Source organism: Plectropomus leopardus, chromosome 9 (assembly GCF_008729295.1).
Source record: "Plectropomus leopardus isolate mb chromosome 9, YSFRI_Pleo_2.0, whole genome shotgun sequence".
Lineage (NCBI taxonomy): Eukaryota > Metazoa > Chordata > Actinopteri > Perciformes > Serranidae > Plectropomus > Plectropomus leopardus.
In genome coordinates, this window is record NC_056471.1 from 13,149,170 (window position 1) to 13,171,247 (window position 22,078).

The 22,078-nt window shown below is 39.9% G+C and overlaps 2 protein-coding genes across 3 annotated transcripts in view; both read left to right on the forward strand.

Annotated features, from left to right (window-relative positions):
• Window positions 1–2,109, forward strand: part of neurl1b (neuralized E3 ubiquitin protein ligase 1B) — a 31,591-nt gene extending 29,482 nt beyond the window's left edge. For both annotated transcript variants that reach the window (XM_042493968.1, XM_042493969.1), the window contains exon 6: window positions 1,211–2,109. In XM_042493968.1, the coding sequence (XP_042349902.1) occupies window positions 1,211–1,458 (248 nt within the window). In that variant the 3' untranslated portion in view covers window positions 1,459–2,109. The remainder of the gene's footprint in view (window positions 1–1,210) is intronic.
• Window positions 1,598–20,416, forward strand: mtnr1c (melatonin receptor 1C). Its single transcript, XM_042493873.1, has 3 exons — window positions 1,598–1,601; window positions 3,707–3,760; window positions 19,108–20,416. Exons 1-3 carry the CDS (start codon window positions 1,598–1,600, stop codon window positions 19,971–19,973), a joined length of 924 nt encoding a protein of 307 aa, XP_042349807.1. The 3' UTR covers window positions 19,974–20,416.
• The last annotated feature ends 1,662 nt before the right edge of the window (window positions 20,417–22,078 follow it).

Consider the following 22,078-nt stretch of genomic DNA (forward strand, 5'->3'; position numbering starts at 1 on the left):
TTTTAAAGTGGCAACATCGTACCTCCTTTCTTATATCACATTTCCAATTTGTTAAAGATATACCTCCATGATTTGGTACATATAGAGATGTAATTCTTAATTCATTAGTCAGCCGGCAGCCGGCAGCATTTTTCATAATCAATCATGAAGTAATTTTTAAAGTGAAAAAAAAACGTAGCTTTTTTTAAGCTGATAAATTGTGAGCATTTTGTGCTTTTCCTCATCTTAAAAGGACACTTGACTACCAAAAAATACATATTTTTTCTCTTACCTGTAGTGCTAGATTGTTTCGATGTGAGTTGCTGAGTGTTAGAGATATCAACCATAGAGATGTCTGTCTTCTCTCCAATGTAATGAAAATAGGTAACACTCAGCTTGTGGTGCTCAAAGCGCCAAAACAATACATCTAAAAACTTAAAAGCAACGTCGCTTATCAGAAACAATGGCCTGGTTCCTCAAGATAATCCACAGACTGTTGTGAGCAGGAACTATTTTCTTTCTACCAAACTATACCCGTCTAATGCAGAAGGAAGTGTGCATTTACTCCTAGGTAACATTACAGCTCAGCTTAGGAGGATGGCAATAATGTGCATGAGCCTCTTGTCCATGAGCAGATACACTCTTATGTCTGCACAGTAATACAGTTGACGGGTATAAATTGGTATAAAGATAATAGTTCCTACATGAAACTGCTCACAAAAAGCTCTGTGGGTTATCTTGAAAACAGTCTATGTTGATAACAATATAGGCAGGGGGAAAAAATGTGTATTTTTTGTTGTTTTGAAGTGAACTGTCTTTTTAAAATTATATGGAATTTAATATTTTTGAGTCTTGGTCTCTGGGTTAGACAAACAAGACGTGATAGCATCACCTCAGGCTCAAGGAAATTGTAATGGATACTTTTAGCTGTTTTCTGATTTCAAATACATTAATTGAGAAACTAATTGGCATATTGATTAATTTTTGGAAAACTGTTAGTCGCAGCCCCAATACAAGCTGTTTTGTCTGGTTTGAATGATTTAGCAAAGATTAGATTCTAACATGGAAAACCGTATTTGTCATGGCTAATAAAAGAAAGAAAAACAACCCAAAACCTGGCATGCTCTTCCCATAGCAATGACAAGAATAATAGTTATCAACGTTTATGCTTCCATGTCTGCTCCATTTTATAGACTCACTTGTTTTCTCTGTTTTCTTTCTTCTCATCTAGTGACTGCTCCCAGCTCCCCTCTCAGCCCTCCTGTCTCCCCAACTCTCACTGCCTCAGAGCTGCCATCTGCTGGAAAAAGTGGAGAATGCACCATTTGCTTCGACCAGGACGTGGACACAGTCATCTACACCTGCGGACACATGTGTCTGTGCAACGACTGTGGGCTGAAGCTGAAGAGACAGATCAATGCGTGCTGCCCGATATGCAGGAGGCCTATCAAAGATGTGATCAAAACATATCGGCCGTGACGATGCAGATGTTTAAACAGGTGTTGTGACTGCTGGATGCCACCTGTGTCCCCTTTCTCAGGCTTGACTGGACATGGATCTTGGCCCAAATCGGAGATTAGCCACACCAGGACAAAATGTGCCTATATTTCCATTTTACATGGGTAAATCATTTCTGGAGACAGACTATGCTCTTTATACCCAGAGCAGCGATGACGCTCATCAAGAAGAGATGAATCACATGCTCCCTTTTTGTATTGTCAATGTGATGTCTCTCACGTCACATGTATTTGCCGAGCAGAGAAGCCTGCTGTGAATATTTTGTCCTTACCCTCGTTGTCCTAGATTTATGTGTGCTTCAGCAGAATATGCGGACCGTAGTCTAAGACTTCTAGTGCCTTAGATTTTTGTCACATTGTGTGTCCAAGTAATTATGCTAACAATCCTAGCCATATTTTTCAATGTACAGTACAGAAAGCCTGTGGAGAAAAAGGCACACAGGTTCCAGAATTTATGCAATAAAAGGTGTAACAGTAAGTGGAAAGATGTGATTGTGTGGTAAGTGTGTTCAGTAGTGTGGTTACAGAAAAGTATGTTTGGAAAGTACAAAGTGAAGAATCTGGTTTTGCACTTGGAGCGATTAATAAAAGTGGACTATGTGTGTTTACAGTGTGTGTTGTTTCAGTAAGATTTGTTTTTACTTAAACACAGTTACTTTTATTTAGCCTCAGTAGAACATTTGCTTTTCTACCTGAGATGGACACAACTCCTGATCTCATAATGAGCAATTAGACAGGTAAGTTTATGAGTATTAAGTTAAAAGAAATTGCATCAGTATTTCAGTTTTTTGCGTTTTTAATGAGAGTTAGATGAAATAATAATAAATAATAATAAATTTATCCGTACAGCTATGTGTATATATAGCGGCACTTTTGAGTATCATAACAGTATTTTGGGGGTAAATTCTTGAGCATTCCTGATACTGCTACTGGGTTTTTTTTTTTATAAAATATGAGTCAGCTTTTTTTTCTTCATGATATTTTGATAGAGCTCCAGAATAAGCCATGAAAAAAAAAGGAGGGTGGGGGTGTCTGCTTTTTTTTCATCCTACAAAGATCAGGCAAAGACAAACAGATCAGAAGATGTTATACGCTCATTGATTGACCTTTGGAGGATGAGAAGTCATGAAAAATTTTCAGTTTAATGACAACTGAGCAAATTCCACCCAAGATCATGTGATATGACAGAAAGCCCCACAACAGCTACTTGATATACAGGTGGAAACGACAGGAGCTCAAAAGATCACTTTTTATTTCAAGGAAACAGTAACTGAACATCACATGACACTTAAATCAAGGGTCCAGGACTTAAATACATGCTAGAATGATGAAGGGACAAAGGAATAAGGAGATGAGGTAGAAGAACAGGCAGGGAGCTGACTGGCTGGGAGAAACTGAGGGCGGGACTAATGAGGCTGATGCAGGACAGGTGTGTTGCTGGGTAAATGAGGGAAAGGCAGCACAGAAACACAGGAGGATAGAAACACATTAAAGTGAAACCCAAAAACCAAGAACACACAATCCTCTTACATCTTAGGGTAGCGAAGTGATGAGGTGGAGATCTTGCTTTTGATCTCTCCAGCCGTCTCATTTGGAAAACCACATAAAAGGTGAGTGCATGCTGGATATCAATCAGGTGACTAGTCTGCCTCCTTTTTGACAATAAATCAGTTGTTAAGCGCAGTTTCTATAAAAAAAAACAGATATTTTTCTCAGACGTTGGTAGAGGAGAAACAGTCACATGAGTTTGCTGTGAAAAAAAACCCAATCTGTCAGCCTTGCAAGCTCTCCCAACAAAAACAAAACAAAACAACCTAGCAAAACTGTGAGTGACAGCACATACCATTTCTGAGCCATTGCAGCATGATGCTGTAGTGCTGATCATTTTGAATCTTTGTGTTGAATCAATACATTCGTTTTGTTGTGTACCTAAATGATGCTCTGCTTAAATTGAGTTAGGATGACTTTCTTTATGTCTCATTCACTCAATTCTCTCTCCCTCATTCAATTATCTCTATCTCACCCCCCAAGCCCTTGTCTATCAGCTGATTAAGGGCATGCACTCCTCTAGTTTACTAATCAAATTTTTCCACAATCTGTACCAGCCAATCATGTTGCCATCGTCAAACTTTAAATCTGTTCTTCTTTCTGCTGCTGCTGTAATTTTTAGAAAGAATCATTGTGCCCTTCTCTAATCTGTCTACCTTTAGACACCTTATCCACGGCCCAAGGACGAGCTCATCATCTCTCCTTATGGAAATACAGTAAGTGATGAGGTACTATTTAAGGCAGTGACACTAAATAGAGCATATATTGGGGCATATATATACAAATAAACACACATACACACACGCACACACACACACACACACATATACATATAAAAATATATATATAAATATACATATATATATATATATATATATATATATATATATATTTATATATATACATACACACAATGTACTTCATCATTTAGTGGTGCATACAGTAGGCCAATAGTCATTTGTGCCTCAATTGCCACCAAAGACATGGTACATATGTAGCACATGAAATATTATTTTACAAGAATCAATTGTTCATTTTTGGTCAGGACTGCAGGCACAGTATCGGTGCCCCCCAAAACTTCCCACCAAACAATGACCTGAATGGCGATAAAACGAATTGTGTGGCTCTTCTAGATGTTCAAAATGTTTTCAGACAAAAAGGAATACAGATTTCTAATGGTTTGTGACGCTCAAAAATGTGTATCCACTAATTTAAAGACGTGTCTTTCACAATTTAAATATATGGGAGGAAATGTTTTATGGGCCCCATTGCATCATGTGATGACCTCAGAAGTTGAAGTGACATGGTTTGCCCACTATGTCAGATTGGCTTCAAAGCCCGGCACTGTTCCTGGGGATGAAGCAAAAAATCTCTGGGTATAAAATTACCTTATCTTTTCAAGCCTATTTATGTGTTGCCATTTCTGCACTGCGGATTCATACACTTTTCATCAGTGATATCTGTATGCTTGCTAATGTACAACATATATCAAAAAAAATTTCTCCAAACATCACATGTATGGGTTACTCAGGTCACATATTGTACTACAGGTCGTCCTGCAGGGTAAACATGCCACAACTCACAACAAGTAAATTACACTTAGTAACTCACACAGTGAAGTTGTTAACTCTGCTTTGTTATTAGTGGTAGTGTGATTGGCTTTCTGTTGTAATCATCAGGATGTTTATGTTGATGTTTCCCAAAGACCTATAACTCTGCTAAGTTTATGCAAAATCTTCCCCCGGGGCTCTTAGTAAAATTGTTGTTTTTTTTCCCACACAAGTTGTAATTTTTTACATTATCACACAAACACAACCATAGTGTGAACTGAAACAGCACAGTTGACTTGAAATTCATTCACATGACTGACAGATTTACACATTTTTCTTAGGATGAAACTGATGAACACTGTGTTGTGTCAGGAGTGTAATTTGAATTTCATATTTTGGGGAAGCGATTGCATTATAATTCGTGTAGAAAGCTGCATATAATTCATGAGTTGCCAAACTGACAAAGGTTTACAAAATGTGCTTTTTGGAAAAAGAGCATCTTTCCCAGAAGTTAACATGAGGATCAAATGCTGAAATGTCCCAACTCTTACTCACATTTTAAAAGACCTTCACTTTAATCATTTTATGATCCAATAAACTACTGCTTCAAAGAAAACCCTGTACAAACTGAATCCAAACACAAGGTATTTCTATCACAGTCACATTTTATTTAGCTTGCACAGACGTGTTTACATAATGCCTGTAGAGACACACTTTGGATCTTGCAATAAGAAGGCATCAGGCTCGGTAAAGTGTAGTATCTGTTACAGGATATTGAATTTCCTCTTCCATCAGCAGGGACCTTTTTCCCTGATAGAGATTTGTATCTCTTTTCTGTAGAATGAATGAGATGGCAATACATTACAATATGTGTATACATTTGCTTCTGCAGCACGTAGGACATGTGTTATATTTACAAAAGTAAACAGTTTTAGAACACAGCGCAGCAGGCCAAAATAAATGGAGCTGCCCTCCACATTCAGTGATTCCCCTGCTTGACATCTTTGTGAGGCTGATAACTGGTATGGCTCCTGAGCTATTTTTTATGTATACACATTTGTGATGTTTTATAGAGGATGCAATTAGTTTGCTTTCTGATGCAAGACTAGTTTAAGGTAGTGTAGTCATTAGAAATAACACATGTGATAGACACCATGATATGGATTTAGATTTAGCATCTATATGGGTATAGGTTTGTATAGTCACATCACATCACTGTGAGCATCAGTGCAGCTAATACTATATAAAAATGGATGTGACATCACCTATTGGTTTGTGGACTCCTGTTTTAAAACCTAGGGTCTGGTGTTTGGGTTGTCACAATTTTTAGAGCCATAAGTTTGGACGAGAGTGGAGCTGACTCATAGACTGTGGTCACACTTCAGTCACTCAAAGCAGCCCTGCCCTTAAATATGCATAGCTTTAATCCTTAATAAAAATGTAAACAGGGAGAAAAGAAAATTATCCCTGTACAGTTGTCATGAATGTTAAAGTTAGCTGTAGAGACCAAAACTGTTTTTGTACCAGGCTGTAAAGATGTTTATTTCTGCTGTAAAGTTGGGCATTTTTACATGTCTTCGATGTTTTATTCTGTTTTGGAGCCACCCTCAAGTGGCTATTTGATGAACTGCATTTTTTGGCACTTCCACATTGACTTAATTTTTCAGCCTTGGAGACTGCAGTTTAACATTTAGCTGAACCAAGAATGTAAAAGAAACTAATTAAGGTTCAACTGCCAACTTTCTGCAAAAGAGATTTCAGATGATTAATTCTGTGGTTTTGCTGTTTTGGCTTTTAAAAGTATCTCGCTGTAAATCATTATTGAACTGAGACATGTATAACTGCAGTAATTTTATAGGACCATACTGATAAAGTAGGCTCTGCATAGCCATACGTCTCACATAAACTGTGAATTGCCTTTAAATATAGTAATTTTACAGGAATATACTTACATAATGTCATAGTAATAATGGGCTTTTACTGAGATTAGTTAAATACAGTAATTCTACAGGAGCATCCTGTTAAATCACAGTAATTTAAATATTTATCGTAAAAATGATCAGTAACTTTCTGCAAAAGTAATACAACTAGTAGCCAGTAATTTACTGTAAATGTACGGTAAAATAATTTACAGTGCACCAACACAATGGGCAATTGAACCCTGCAGAAATGATATTTTAGAAAGTAAATATGAGGCCAAATGTAGCAATAACCCACTTTATGATTTATTATACATGATGATGTGATTCATGCAAGTAATGAGATGAAACACAAACCTTAACAGCCTCTCTTTTAACCCACTTCATAGCTTACTAAATGCTGACTTAGCATTTTCCTCAGGGCCTCCACTGCCAGACCAAGGGGTGAAGGGGGCTGATTGTTGCTGCTTAAACCAGCTGAGAAAAAAAAGAGAGCAACTTAGACTTAGCCATACAGTAAATGTTAATTAGAATCAGACAGGCTTCGGTGAGACATGTCAAACCATTTGGATTAGGTCAAGGAAAGATTTTGGTTACGCTGAAACTTTATGTGTGAAAACGACTTGCATCCACAAGAGCAATTTCAGGTCTTTTTTGTAACCACCATCCACACCAAGACACCAAAATGGCAGGAACATAGTGAAACTTGTCCTTTTTTTCCTCTCTTGGTCTGCAGATGACAAGGCTGTGCATCACAGCCATCATCCAGCAGGAGACAGACACGGTCAGGCTAGTCTGCTCAGTCTCAGCTGGTCAAACCTCCACTCTGCCCCTTCCCCAGTGACCACTTTTTGTTTGTCAGACCATGTCCACACTCACAAAAAATGGATCTCTCCATTTTGGTATTTTGTCCACAGAATGCCAACATTTTTCATTTCTGAATATAAAGCTTTTCAAAAATGCACTCCAGATTGGATACATTTAAAACACATGTAATTATATTTTGCACAGAAACAAACCAGTGCTACTTTAGTTGGATAGACCTGCCAACAGATTTCTTTGTGTCAGTTAAATAACTCATTTAATGAAATTTGACGTTATTCAAGCAGTTGGTAATTCTTTAAAGGTCTAATTTAACAAACCAAATAATAAGGTGCTATACTATTTTGACAGAGTGCCACAAGAATACATACCAATGCAAACCCAGTCAATATTGCACTTTAATGATAACCCCCCCCCCCCCAAAAAAAAAACAGTTTGCAAGTAATGACATTACCAAAAGGCAACTAGCGCTCATTGAGCCTGTAGACTATCTTTGAGGCCCTTGGAGATCTGGGGCCCTGATGCAGTTGACACTTTGGTGTCAGGAATGCGCATGGCTTTATGTTGCACCAGCAATGCACAGTTTATGATAAAAAAAATATATGAATTGTAAAATATTGTTTTTGTTTTTCACTGTTTGTAAAAGTCTCTATTGGACACACGAAGGCGCCATTTCCATGCGTACTGAAGGAGAGGCACTCTGATTTAATACAGATCAGTAAGAAACCTGGCAAGGTATTAATGGCTGCCGTTGTAAATCACACGATTAAGATGAGGACAGGTATCCTTGGCATCGCTCTCCACAACTCCATAGTCAATCGGATCTTCGTGTTGTTATGATTTCATGAGACTGGTCCTGAGAAAAGGCTCAGGACGCAAAGATCGCAGACTATTTATAGTCTGGAAAACAGTTTACAACAGCTGATTTTTAACAAGAGCATCGAGGCCGCCTGCCGACAGAATTAAACAGAAACATTGTCCTCGCTAATGCCCTAAAAAGAATACAGGATTCTCCGTTTCCCCGTGTGAGCCTCGCATCCTAAGCATTTCCATTACGCACTCCCGTGCGCTCACATGCCTTCTGGACGAGCCCTCCTGTCAGAATGGAGCAGCGCGCAGGGAGAGCCCTGGTGAGGACCACACTGAGGACGGCACTGAAACACGAGCTCCTGGCATCTTTATCACCTTTTTGAAATTAACTTCTTAGATTTCCCCGCATGCACTGAATCTATTAATAATCGTATCATCATGCTATGGTTCGCGTCTTCCTCCCACTACTCCACAGGCGGAGCAGGAGTGTCAAAAAGTTGAAGACTCCCTCCAGTAAAGTCCTTTTAAATGTTGGGGTTTGTAGATATATATATTTTTTGAACATTGGAGCATTCCCACCATGGCCGCTGCACCCTGAGGGGAGATGGATTTAGAGGTGAAGGATGAGAACGGGTCGAGCTGTTTGTCCCGGAATGACAGCGACCGCAGGCTGAGCGCCTCCTCCGCCGGAGTGTCCACTGCGCTGGCCAGCGTGCTGATCTTCACCATCGTGGTGGACATCCTGGGCAATGTCCTCGTCATCTTGTCCGTGTACAGGAACAAGAAGCTCCGGAATGCAGGTGAGATAAAGGGACAACGAAGTATTGATTTTGGGACAGACCCAAATAAACTGATGGAAACAGCAGTTTTAATGGTCAAGATATGTGAAATGTGTCCAAGTAACAAGCAGACACAAGAAATTCATTTGATCAATATTAATAAGAAAGAAGTTGTTTTACTGTTTATTTCAAAATTGATTTAAGAACCGATTATTTAATAATTTCCTTTTCGAAGCCGAAAGCAAAAATGTCCGTCTTCCTACAGTTTGTAGGATGCTCTCCTTCCCTCGCTCCATTCATAACTATAATTATGTAATATAGTGTAGCGTGTGACCTCTGCGCTTGACAATCAGGCTGCTATCTAAAGCGAGCCTCCAGTCCCACTGTGATGGAGTTTCCACAGCTTTGGCTGTCTGCCTTCATATTTCTTTATAAATAATAACAACCTTTCCTCCCCCATCTGGCTCTATTCTTGGTTCTCCATCCCAGATAAATCACGTTATATCAGGACGTGTGGTGTCCCGTGAGCAGCCAAGGTGAGAGATGCTTTTGTATAGCTTCAATGCCCTTTTATGCAGGTTTAATGTTGAATACAACCTCATATTTTGTTGTGTTGACATTTGGAAGTGTCTAGGCAGCAGTGTGAAGGTGAAGATATTTATAATGGTCACTTTAATGACATTTTTCTTTCATGGCAAATATGCCATCATCATTCAGCTGGCTCCTTTACTTTGTAAACTGTAGCAGTCTCAAATGGCCTCTTAGTCCATTCATGTTGTCTCTTACTAATTTGGAAATTAGTCCATAAATTATTATTTTTTTTATATCTTGTTGCACGAACTAATAGACTGTATGAATGTTATTTATTAAAAGTGGAGAGGGGTCAGAAAAGTGGGATGGTACTGTAATTTGTCTGTTGGCAAAAGGAAGGAAGTAGCATGCATGGGGCATGACACCTCAATATTTAGACATGTGCATTTGTCCCCACCAATGAAAAAGATGAAGGAAGCAGAGAACCTTCATTCTGACAAAATTAAAGCTATTTACACTACCATTTATGCACAAGAGGCACAAATTGATGCATAACCCCCCCCAGGAAGCAGGAAATGTAGTGTTTGATGTTGAAAATGTTCAGGCAGAGGACCTCCAAACCCCTCCGTCACCCCAATCCTGAAATGAAAACTCTTGTATAGCTGTCTCAAATGGCCTCTAAGCCAGTTCATGTGATTTCCAGTTAATTTAGAAACAGCCATGACTGTTTTTATAATTTGGTGTGCAAGAACTAAGGGATGGTATGAAAATTATTATTAGGATTATATGTGCTCTCCTATGCCGTAATAAAACCTATGCCCTTGCAAATAGTCAAAAAGTGAGCTTTTATGTGCGAAACCGTCTGCAAAAGACAACAGCTCTGTGACTATCAGGGTTTTATTTTTTTCCATCATAATTAATTAGCAGCTAATGTGAAGTAGTCCCTAAGCCAATATACCAGCTTTTAAGAAACACAGAATACACTTGGATCTGTTTTATTGATTGTTGAACCCATCCTTACAAAAAACATTTTCTTTTTCAAGTAAAAATGTTGTTTTAAACCTCTACTAGGTTCATTAGTGGCAAGAAGAAATAACGATAACAATCGCTGAATTTACAAGCAATGAAATGCACCATTGCTCAGATCAGTATACTGTGATGTTTTGCTGCTTCAGTCTTAATTGTCCTGGAACGACCAGTAGCTTTTATTGGCTACTGTAGGGAAATGTTAGCGAACAATAAATACTATCTGAGTCAAGTCAGTAAATGTATGATTCGTTTTTAATTGTGCTCTGTCACAGATAAACCTTCCAACAATTTTATCAAAAGTCAAAATAAAAAAGAAAATGCAGCAAACACACCATTGTGCAAAGTTCCATAGTCTCTAGGGTGTTGTTATTTTCTCCGTCCCAGCTGAGAGTCAAAAACAAATTGATAATTATGGTGAGGAGCGCCTTGCTTTTTATTAAAAAGTAAAATTTAATGTTCAGCCTACAGTCCCTAAACAAATGCACTTATCACGAATCTTGGGTTGCAAAGTGTGAGTGTTGGTGTCCATTTCCTGAAATAAAAATCCCAGATAACATCTTTATACCCTGAGCCTGTTTTTTGTCTGGCATGGAAAAACTAAAGTGGTGAATAAAGAATCAAAGAAACAGTCACAGGACAGTCACATAACATAAGCAGCAATAAACATAATATACTAAAGCGCTACAGGCTTTATGAAATAAGAAGCAGTCATAAAAAAATATATATATTTTTTCTCCAGATGTGTCTTTCGGAGGCTGAAAACACAACAGTACCAGAGTACCAAAACCTGTATAACTGATGTTATACTGCTTTAAACTTAAGGGTTCAGGAGATCAATCACTGTGCATCGTTATCTCCAGCAGTTCTACGGTTAAAAGTAAAGTCAGGAAAGCCTACCGCTGAGGTGAAAGACTAAACCGAGTGATCACAACATGATGCTAATGAGTACATGCGAATCAGGCAGCGGGATTAGGTCAGCGACTGTTTGGAATAATGAGCTTTTAATTACAATTTCAAATACATTATATAACACATCCAATGTGTTCCTCTGCATACCAGCCAAAAGCGGTTTGTTCAGGAGTTTAGGAGCCCGAAAAATAATTTGATTATCCGGTTTGCAAAATTGCCACAGTCGACTGGTCCCAAACAAGAGGGTAGGAGTAAATGGCCTGTTCAAAAGTCTTCTCCATGCTGGTGGAGTATGGACACTGCGCTGATTACTGGCCACATGTCACTTTTCTCTCACTCTAATCGGACTGACTGACAGCTCCAGTTGCACGAGAGTTCTCACCACTGTTGTGGTGCCTTTTTGGTCTGCGTGTATAAGTACAAATCTGAAACTCCAGCAGAGCAATTTTTGTCCAAAGTGTGTCCTTAAGTGACTGAAACAGTTACTAGCTGATCATCAAGCTGCTCTCTATTCTTAATGAGCTATTTATAGGTTTGGCTCACGTTGTATGAATGTTTAATTGTACAGAGTTTCCAAAAAGACACAGCTGAAGAACAGCAAACGGCTGTAGATCTGTCTGCTGTAAAAATAAAAATCAGTTTTCTGTGATAAATGGCTCTTTTGTGCAGGTGCGGGATAATACAATAACACTTTGGGCCTGTGAAATGACTCACGTGTGAGGTAAAATGTATGATTTACAGTGAAGCTCAGATATATATTTTTGTGGAATCCAGCATGTCAAGCTGAAAACATCCCATCCCCTCTCTCCATTACACACTATTCAGCCTGCTGGTTCAACTCCACACACACACACTGCAGCAGGACCTTTCCGCTCTGCTTCACTTCAACAACACGCGCTGTGCCTCCATATCCCTCCGCTATCCACCACTCCAAAAAACACATGCATGTGCACACATTTGATAGATGCTGGTACATCTTCTGATATATTTGTCCCAAATATCATGTGTTTGAGGACAGCTGGTACCATATGTTTATTTTTTTAAGGTTCTCTCAAGTGCACAAATGTAACAGGATCTTTCCAGTGAATCTTCAAAGGGTAAAGCATGGCACTATAGGACTGCCAATGGGGTGTTAACACTAGAGTTTCCCACTGGGGGTTAACCATACTAAAAATACACTCAGAAAATGCACTCATGAGAAAGGGAGGGAGAGGGACAGAGCAAGGAAACGATGAGCAGATGGAGGATATAACGAAAGAATGAGCTTGACTGTGCTTGTGCACAGCTTGCACCTCTATGTCAGGAGTTGTGGGGGGTGTAAGGATGGGAGATTGAATTTTGTTAAATCATGCACCACATCCCCAGTCAGTCAATCTACAGTCATGAATAAAACCTAAAACCCAGAGTGTCCAGAGGGGGGTTAATTGAGTCAGTGGACTTAGTGAGTCAAACCAGAAGCCAATTTAAATTGACAGCACAGATCCACAGGGAATATCACTTAGCACACTACATTAAACATGTCGTCTTTTCCCGACAACAAAATAGTAGATGACATTTAGTTTTCTAATGTGGTCAGCATGTGGGTAGGATATTATCAGATTAGGATTATTTGAAACTACACCAAGATAAGGTAAATGCACTGCTATGTTTACATCACAATCTCTTCTTCTCATGGTGGTTTTGTTTTAAATTTGCATAATCGCACTCATGTTTCTGGAATTGCACCTAACGAGTGAAAAGCTTGTTGGAACCAGACGCTGCTTGTGTCCCGATGGTCTGATATCTCTTAGGGCCAGTGAGCCTTATTTTCTCCGACACAAGAGATCTGATTGGTAGATGGCCTTTGATGATGACTATGTTGTTTTTGGCTGGGCTCGTGGCAGGGCTGCATCACCAAAAGGCAGCTTGTGTCAGTTTAATGTGAAACTTCTTCGAAAAAATTCTCTGGCCCCTTGAACACGAGTTCATGAAGTAGTCACTGCTTATTCATCAGCACTTAATGCCCTTGCCGAAAGGTTATTGTTGCTTATTTATGATAACATGACTGACTAAGTCGAATGTAATCTAATTTTGGATATGCACTTGTAGTAATACGCCTCGCTGATGTTGAGCCAAGCGATGCCAAACCTCCTACACATTTCTATGAATTTATCTGTCTTTCAAAGGTGTATAAATATAGCTGGGTGAATCAAAGTGTAGTATATCACATTTCCTGTATGAGAGGTGAGAGTGATGGGATGCAGACGGTGGGTTTGACAGAGAGAAACACAAGCCCTTGAGATTCACATGTGCACACAGCCGTGCAAGTTGTCAGGCTGAAAATCCGGCATTCTTTTGTTTTGTCTTTTGGTTTGTTTATCTCTTGCACCTACACCTTCATTATGTACCTATTCTGGCTCCAGCATAACTCCTTTTTTATTTCCCCTCATTGTTTTTATTCCTTATTCAGAGCTATTCAGCTGGAATGAAGCAATGTGCCATAAATAAGTCGCATACCGAGCCTATTTTAATACAGGTTTATATGCTGAGTGGGAGGCAGTTTTTGTTTAATATATTTTTGAATATGCTGCAGCCTGGTGAGTGCTGGATGATTCTGGTGACAAATATCTTGTTCCTCTCATGCAGAGCTTTCCTGCTGTAGCATTTCTGATTTATGTTTCATGTGCCACAAAATGTCATATGTGACAGACAAAAAGAGGGAGATACACTGGGGGAATTCATGGGGTGGTCGCTCAACTCTCAGGAGGGAGAGGCTTTAAAGCATGAATCAGTTGATTTGATGCAACATTTCACTTGGTCGACAGTTTTGCGAGAGCGTGCTGTAAGATCAGATAATTACAGAGCCAATGGTGTCAGAGAAGTTAAAGGCTTGCTGTCCCCGATGGCCTGCAACCAATCAGCATTCGGGTTAAACTCACACTTGTTGATAATAATAGCTCCCAAAGATGTCAGTGGGCAAGACTTTATTCTGGTATTCAGGTGTAAGAATATTGTTGTTGGTCATCTGTTTTACACTTTAACAATTGTCGTTCTGAGAGCTGTGAGTTTGGGTGTGATGACAATCAGGCCGGCCAAGTTGGTTAATTAAACAGCGAGAGGTGATGGTTCGTCCAGTGTTTTAATAATGGGTGCCAACAAAACAAAGATAGTCATCTGGCCGCTTTGCAGCAATCCTCTCAGCGGTGTTTTAGCACTTACCTCATCCTCTTGACGATAAGGGGGAGAGAGGGTTCAGCCAGACAGAGCTATAAGGCTGCAGCGTGCCCCTGTCCAGCCAGCGCACATGATAACACTGAGCCGCATGATGTCAGCGAGGAATAAAACCTCTGCACAATGACAAATGTACACAGCGAGCACTGTGAGCGTCACAAATACAATCTGACAGATTTGCCCACTGAGCTGACTCGAGGATGAAGAACAAATGCTTTTATTTTTATCTCGGCAGGCTTGAGAGATGGCTCGTGCTGTTTTAGTAACTTGGAAATTGACTGTGTTTGAATACCTGTGCCAGGTCTGTGGTGAAAAATGAGCCCTGACACCTGATTATCTTCTAAAAATAAAACAAAAATGAAAAAAGTCCCCATCTCAAAGGTGCCATATTGTAAAAAGTCACATTTCTATGTATTTATCATATAATGCAAGAATGGGTGCTGAATAAATAATGTGAAAGTATCAAAATGCGCAGTCTGCAGAGAACTGCAGTTTTTACTTAGAAATCTTTAAACCAGTGTCTTTTAACAAGCTGTCAGGATTTCTGTGAAATGCTGATGTCACAAACTATAAATACTATCAACAAATACTAATAATATAATAACAAATAATAACAAATACTATCGTTTTGAACTTGAAGTAAAAACATTTTAAGGGGCCGTACACATGCCACGTCTTTAACTACCTGGAAAACACAAAGTCAGTTGCTGGGTGACATTCTTGTGTCTACTTTGGGCCAACTTTCATGAGTGAGGAGGCAGGTTGTGTCTGAGGTTGCTGTGCGACCACAACCACCACTGTATCATAGCCCTCTTAGCAGAAATCCTGAGTGCAGAACTGATCTTCTTCCAGGTGCTTCCTAAGTGTGTAGTTTGCCTAAAATATAGTCTGTAGAAGAGATGTAAAACTCAGGTTATCCCTGCATTAAAATGATCCACTTCTCCATATTTACAGACTGATATTTACAGATATCTGCTGGCTGTGATTGGTTGTCCCTTTCTCATGACATGCAGTGTGTGTTCCAAATGTTAAACTTTATTTATCTCAGGGTGTAACTATTGCGCACTGAAAAGGCACTTGTGATTGCGTGCACGTTGCATCGATGTCAGTGACTGCGTCTGTGTCAGCGTGGCTTATGAGCATGCCTGCCACATATCTCCATTATAAAAGAAATAAGCACACAGAAAACATGGCATGTATGGGTCCTTTTGTATTTCCTGTTGGACTGTTTTGCAGTGTGTGTAAATTACATTGACAGGAGGCAAACAGTGTCCTGAGCTGTTAGCTTGCAATTCCATTCCAGTGAAACCTTTTATAAAGATGTAAAGTGAAGCTACATTGTATTTACAGTCATTCCCCCAGCTGCAATGATGGAACAGAGATGTTGAGAATGCAGATGTGGAAAACTCGGAAACACTGAGCAATCAGAGCAGAGTGGGCTCTATGGGGAGGGGCCTTATAGGTACTAAAATGGAACGTTTCAGACAAGGGACACATTTAAATTTGTAAAAATGTTCAAGTAGAAACCAAAAATACAAGCACAAGTATACAAGTAATATATCTGAAAATGAGCATAATATGGGACCTTTAAGGTAGAAATAAAATGGCATGATTACAATGTTTTCTCTAATTACCACATTTGATGAATCAAGTTCGAGCCATTAAATTAAAATTAGTCATATTGGAGTTGTGTTATCCCTGGAGTGCAGGACTCTTAACAGGCCCTTGAACGCAGATGATTGATGGCCAACATGTGTTTTATATCCAGTCCCTTCATATCTGCCAATCAGCACTGTTGTTTCAGCTGTTGTCTGAGTGAGTGAGAGCCTTGCGCCTTCACATTTCAACTTCAGAAGGTTGTTTATGTTGTATCAACCCTGGAATCACCCCAATGTGCGACAGCAAATGTTGTTAAAACAGGGCACAATATATGTAATCCTTTACAGATTATATAGATCTTTACAGAAAGCATAAATGTTTATATTCTAACCAATGATGTAATGGTGCATGAGAAACTGCCTTAATAATGACAAGCAGACTGTAATCATATTTATGGCTTTTTTTTTTTCCAAGTTAATGCTACTCGTTACTACATGTAGTACTAATTTTATAATAAAGAGTTTTATCTCCAAAAGCTGGGTCTGTATCTCACCTGCACAATCTGCTTCTATTTTGTTAACATTTTGCTGTTTTTACTGTGCAAATAAATAGATACAAAAAAATACTAAATACTAAACCGTATTTAATGCTGGGTTTATTTGAGCAATATGTCCACTTTGTCACAAATCTTGACTCCTGAAATGTGAAGCTCTTGGGGTGCCTGGTGGGTCAGTGGATAGAGTGGGTGCCCCATGTATAGAGGCTATGTCCTCGCTACAGCGGCTGCAGGTTCGATTTCAGCCTCGGCCCTTTACTGCATGTCACCACCTTTCTCTCTTCCACTTTCTCACTTATGCTGTCCTATCAATTAAAGGCGAAAATGCCCCAAAAAAGTACAAAATAGACCCTTTATTGCACAATTTCTGCTCAAAAGTTATGGGAAGTTAATGCATCCTCTGCGAAATGCCAATTCAATTGCATTGTGGCCCCACTGCACTGTATGTTCTTCTTATCTATCATGTTATCTGACACATTACAATTTGATTTATTGTTTTATTTTCCTCCACCCAGAACAGCTGCACTATAATAATATCAGACGTCATTTTCTATTATTCATGTCTTCTGAGGAGATCCAGTGTCACACCACCATCAGCCTAGACCTCAGGAGTACCGGAACTTGTTTGGATTTAAAATCACTTATGTTCTGGCTTTTATATGTTTAAACTCTGTATTTGACTGTCTGTTGCCGGGAGCAAAGAAGCTTTTAAACATCCTGATTTGAGCATTTTATCGGAATAGACTGACTAAATGAAACATTGCCAGCACAACTACTCTGTTGTTTCTCTCACTAAATATATTTGTTGGTTGTGTGTTGGTAAAAAAAAAAAGATCATTATTAAGTTTAGAAACAAGTCTGAGAGTCTACAGCTATGCTCACAGCTCTGTGAGGCTGTGTCTCGGGAGGTAGAGCAGGTCTTCTACTAACTGGAAGATTGGCAGTCCGATCCTCAGCTCCTCCAGTCCATTTGTTGAAGTGTCCTTGGGCAAGATACTGAACTCTAAATTGTTCCCAATGCTGGTGGTTCAGTGGATAATGTGTGTGAATGTTTAGGTGAGCAGATGGCACCTTGTAGTTTCACCCACCAGTGTGTGAAAGTGTGTGTAATTGGGTGAATGTGGCTCTGCAGTGCAACACTTGGTAAAACTCATATGAAGTTATTATAGTTGACATTGTTACAGATATGGATGTCTCTGCAAAGAGGCTGCACGTTCTGAAACATGATGCTTCACAGACAGACACACCTTCATCCCAGCACCACAGAAGATCTCAACAATCACCACAGTCTCAACATGGACACCCACGCTTAGTGTCAGTAATTCAGTGTTTAACTAAATGTCTTTTGTGTTTTTGCAGAACAGTATGCTGGCACAGTAAAGTTAACCTATAACCTTTTAAACTGTCAAAACGTTATCCCCTTAGACATTTGTGTAAAAATCCTTTCATAGTTACCGTATGAATTTATGGGTTATAGTTTGTGAGGTCACAGTGACCTTTGAGCCTCGATCACCAAAATCAAATTTGTTTATCCTTGTGCCTCGTTGGATGTCGGATGGAGACAAACACAAGGTCACAGTGACCTTGATCTTTATCCTTTGACCACCAAATTCTAATCAGTTCATTCTTGAGTCTAAGTGAACATATTAACCAAATTTGAAAAAGATTCCCTCAAGGTGTTCTTGAGGTATTGCTTTCACAAGAATGAGACAAACCAGGTCAGAGTGACCTTGTCCTTTGACTTTTAACTATCAAAATCTAATCATTTCATCACTGAGTCCAAGTGCGCTGAATTTAAGGAGGTTCTCTCACAGCCCTTTTGAGATATTGCATTCACAAAAATTGGATGGACCAGGTCAGAGTGCCCTTGTCCTTTGACTTATGACAACAGAAACCTAATGATTTCATACCTGAGTCCAAGTTGATGTTAATACCAAATTTGAAAAAAAATCATTCAAGTCATTCTTAAGGTATCCTGTTCACAAGAATAGGACATATGTACATACATACGTAGGGACAACCCTAAAGCATTATGCCATCATCCCCAGCTATCACAGATGTGGAGGCATAAAAACTGCTACTGTGAGAAAAAAAGAGGTTGCAACACTGAGAGAGCTGTGATGATAAAGCATGTGCCTCGATCCACATTGGTGCAGTGGAGAGTACATGATAAAAACCTCATCAATATGAGCCGCAGAGGGCTCAGTGGAGCTGCTCATTTATGATGGTAAATCACAGTCGTACCGCCACTGACCCAGATTATTTTAACCCGGAGCAGGAAGTGATAAAGGAGTTCTGTATGCTTTAACCATACACCAGTTTTGGTCATTTTTTCTTCTGTTTCTCCAGGTAACATCTTCGTAGTAAGTTTGTCTGTAGCAGACCTGGTGGTGGCCTTGTACCCTTACCCCCTGGTCCTGACAGCCATCTTCTACGATGACTGGACTATGGGTGACCTGCACTGTCAGGCCAGCGGCTTCATCATGGGCCTAAGCGTCATTGGCTCCATCTTTAACATCACAGCCATCGCCATCAACCGGTACTGCTACATCTGCCACAGTCTCCACTACGACCGCCTGTACAGCCTGAGGAACACCTGCTGCTACCTGGGCCTCACCTGGCTGCTCACCGCTATTGCCACAGTGCCCAACTTCTTTGTTGGCTCGCTGCAGTATGACCCTCGTATCTACTCCTGCACCTTCGCCCAGACAGTCAGCTCATACTACACCATCTCTGTGGTGATTATTCACTTTCTGATCCCACTGCTGGTGGTGTCCTACTGCTACATGAGGATATGGGTGCTTGTAATACAAGTGAAACATCGGGTTAAACCAGAGCAAAGGACCAAACTGAAACCAAGTGATGTGAGGAACTTTCTTACTATGTTTATGGTGTTTGTGTTGTTTGCAGTGTGCTGGGCTCCGCTGAACCTCATAGGCCTGGCTGTGGCTATAAACCCTGTGAAAGTTGCGCCCAACATACCTGAGTGGCTCTTTGTCACAAGCTACTTCATGGCATATTTCAACAGCTGCCTCAACGCCGTCATATATGGACTACTAAACCAAAACTTTCGCAAAGAGTACAAGACGATCCTTCTCGCTCTTTGCATCCCACGTTTGCTCCTCATGGAGACCTCCAGGTGTGCCACAGAGGGACTGAAGAGTAAGCCCTCGCCGGCTGCAACAAACAACAATGTAGCAGAGTTAAATGTATAAACTTGTTGTTTTATTGGGAAATTTGGATTTCTCCGGAGTTTGTGGATGTGTGCCATGATTCACCCAGTGCCTTTTCACAAGATGTGTTTCTTTTTCCAGTCGTAAAGATGTAATCATGTTTGAAGAGGATGCTGCTGCCATCGTATTTCTGTCAGCCATGTCAGACTCTGTTTCCTCATGTTGAGAGGGAAACAATCCATTGTATCTTGGGTACATACCTTTTGTGACCCTCTAGTCTACCTGGTAAACAAGCAAGAAAAAAAGTCTGAGTAAGTACTCACCAAAAAACATTTGGACAGTGGAGTATAATCTACAGTAAATCAACACATACTGTATAGTTTATTGTTTGGATGTGAGACTTCACTTTTCAAGCCACATCCCAACGAGTGTACATCATGTGCATGAGAATGACTCACAGCCTATTTGCACAGATTGATTTTGTCAACAACCTCATGAAAAGAGAATAAATGTATTTTTTATTCCCAAAGTGTCTCCACCTTTTTAAATGCCGCAATTAATGATAGTTAACTCTAAAAGTTGGTTGTTTGTCCTTCATTCTAATCTTTAATCTGATTGTAGAGTCAAACTAAGGTCTTTTTATTCAAAGCTCGGCTCAGTTATCAAGGATTTAATTTGCAAGTTGGCATCCCATATTTCATCCTGAGTGTGTACGAGTATCTCAGGCTCCTTCTCACTGGGAATGTAGACTATATTAATTCACCATGATGCTGGCTCACCCTCAGGCTTGTCTTCTGAGCAACGATGCCTTTGCAAAACACACTGGGAAGATTGTGGAAGACTGTGTTGCTCAGGTTTTAATTTAAGAGGAAATATCTGAACGGGCTTTGTGTGTTAATGGAAAAAGGCGTGCCTTGTTGTTTGTGGAATTGAATTTTCTCACAGTTTCAGTAAATTCTTCTGCTATACAAGACTGTCTTTTAACTGCCTCAACTATCCCATGAATCAATTTTTCCAACTAAAATGTTCAAAGCCTTGGGCATCCCCTTTCAGGCTCTGAATGATTTAGGAATTGCAGAAATTTTAAAAAGGGGAAGAGCAGATGATAAACAAAGCTTGCTTTCTTGTTTATTAAATGCCTGGGGGACATGATATGCATCAGGAGCCAGAGATGTAATTTCATGTTAGCGCAAGTGTGCCTGAGCACATGTCACCCTAAACGAGATGAGCTCTGACAGCCTCACAGCATAACTTCAACCCAGCAAACAAACTGTGAGCGCTTCACCTCGAAGGGAGCCTCCAAGATGTCAATGTGACACAGTCTTGATATGATGCACTGTTACTGGAATATTGAAAAGATCACACATTCACAATGTCTAATTCAAAGGATTTATGAATATGTTCAGCATATTCTACATTAACTTTCAGATCAGTTTTCAGATGTTTGTATTCTACTTTGCTTTGCTTTGCTGCATCTAAGCTTGGATTACCTAGTGTAAACTAAACCCTCAGTGGATGATTACAGATGCAGGAATATGAATCCCTGATAGAGCTTGGATCAGGTGCTATCAAGTTGCAGAGCAGCAAAATGGCACAAAACCATTCAGTCCCACTTGCAATCTTACAAGACAGTGTCTCTGATGTGGAAGAAAGAAGCAGCCCACATGCCAGTGCAAGGTCAGCTACAGATGAGCGGTTAAAGGGGCTCGAGGGAAGATGACAAAGTCGTCTCTACCACACCAACGAGTCACAGACAAATGGCAGGGTCATCCTTCTTCTCTCACCTTGCACTCTTAATTCTTTCCTTCTCCTGCTCTTTTCACTTGTATTCATTCATCCCATCATCTCTGAACAAATAGGTTAACGTTTTTGCAAAATTGCAGGGGTGTGGTGCTGCTGGAGTGCACTGAAATAAGGGTAAGGGTGGTAAGGGTTGCAGACTGCAAGCAACTGAAACTTCTTTTTTTGCGCTTGTTGGAGAACGATGCGAAAATGTAAAAAACTCAAAAAATCAATGGCTCTATGTCGAGCTAGTGTTTAGTTTGTCTGTTCTGGGCTACCATAGAAACAACATGGCAGACTCTGTGGAAGAGGAGGTAGTCTGTATAGAGTGGTGAAGTAATGAGTCCTGAAACGTGGAAGTCCGT

Excerpts from the sequence above, each read along its gene's own strand:
- mtnr1c (XM_042493873.1), top strand. Across the intron at positions 3,761-19,107 it reads TCTCTCCTTATGGAAATACA|GTAACATCTTCGTAGTAAGT; the intron begins GTAAGTGATGAG and ends CTGTTTCTCCAG.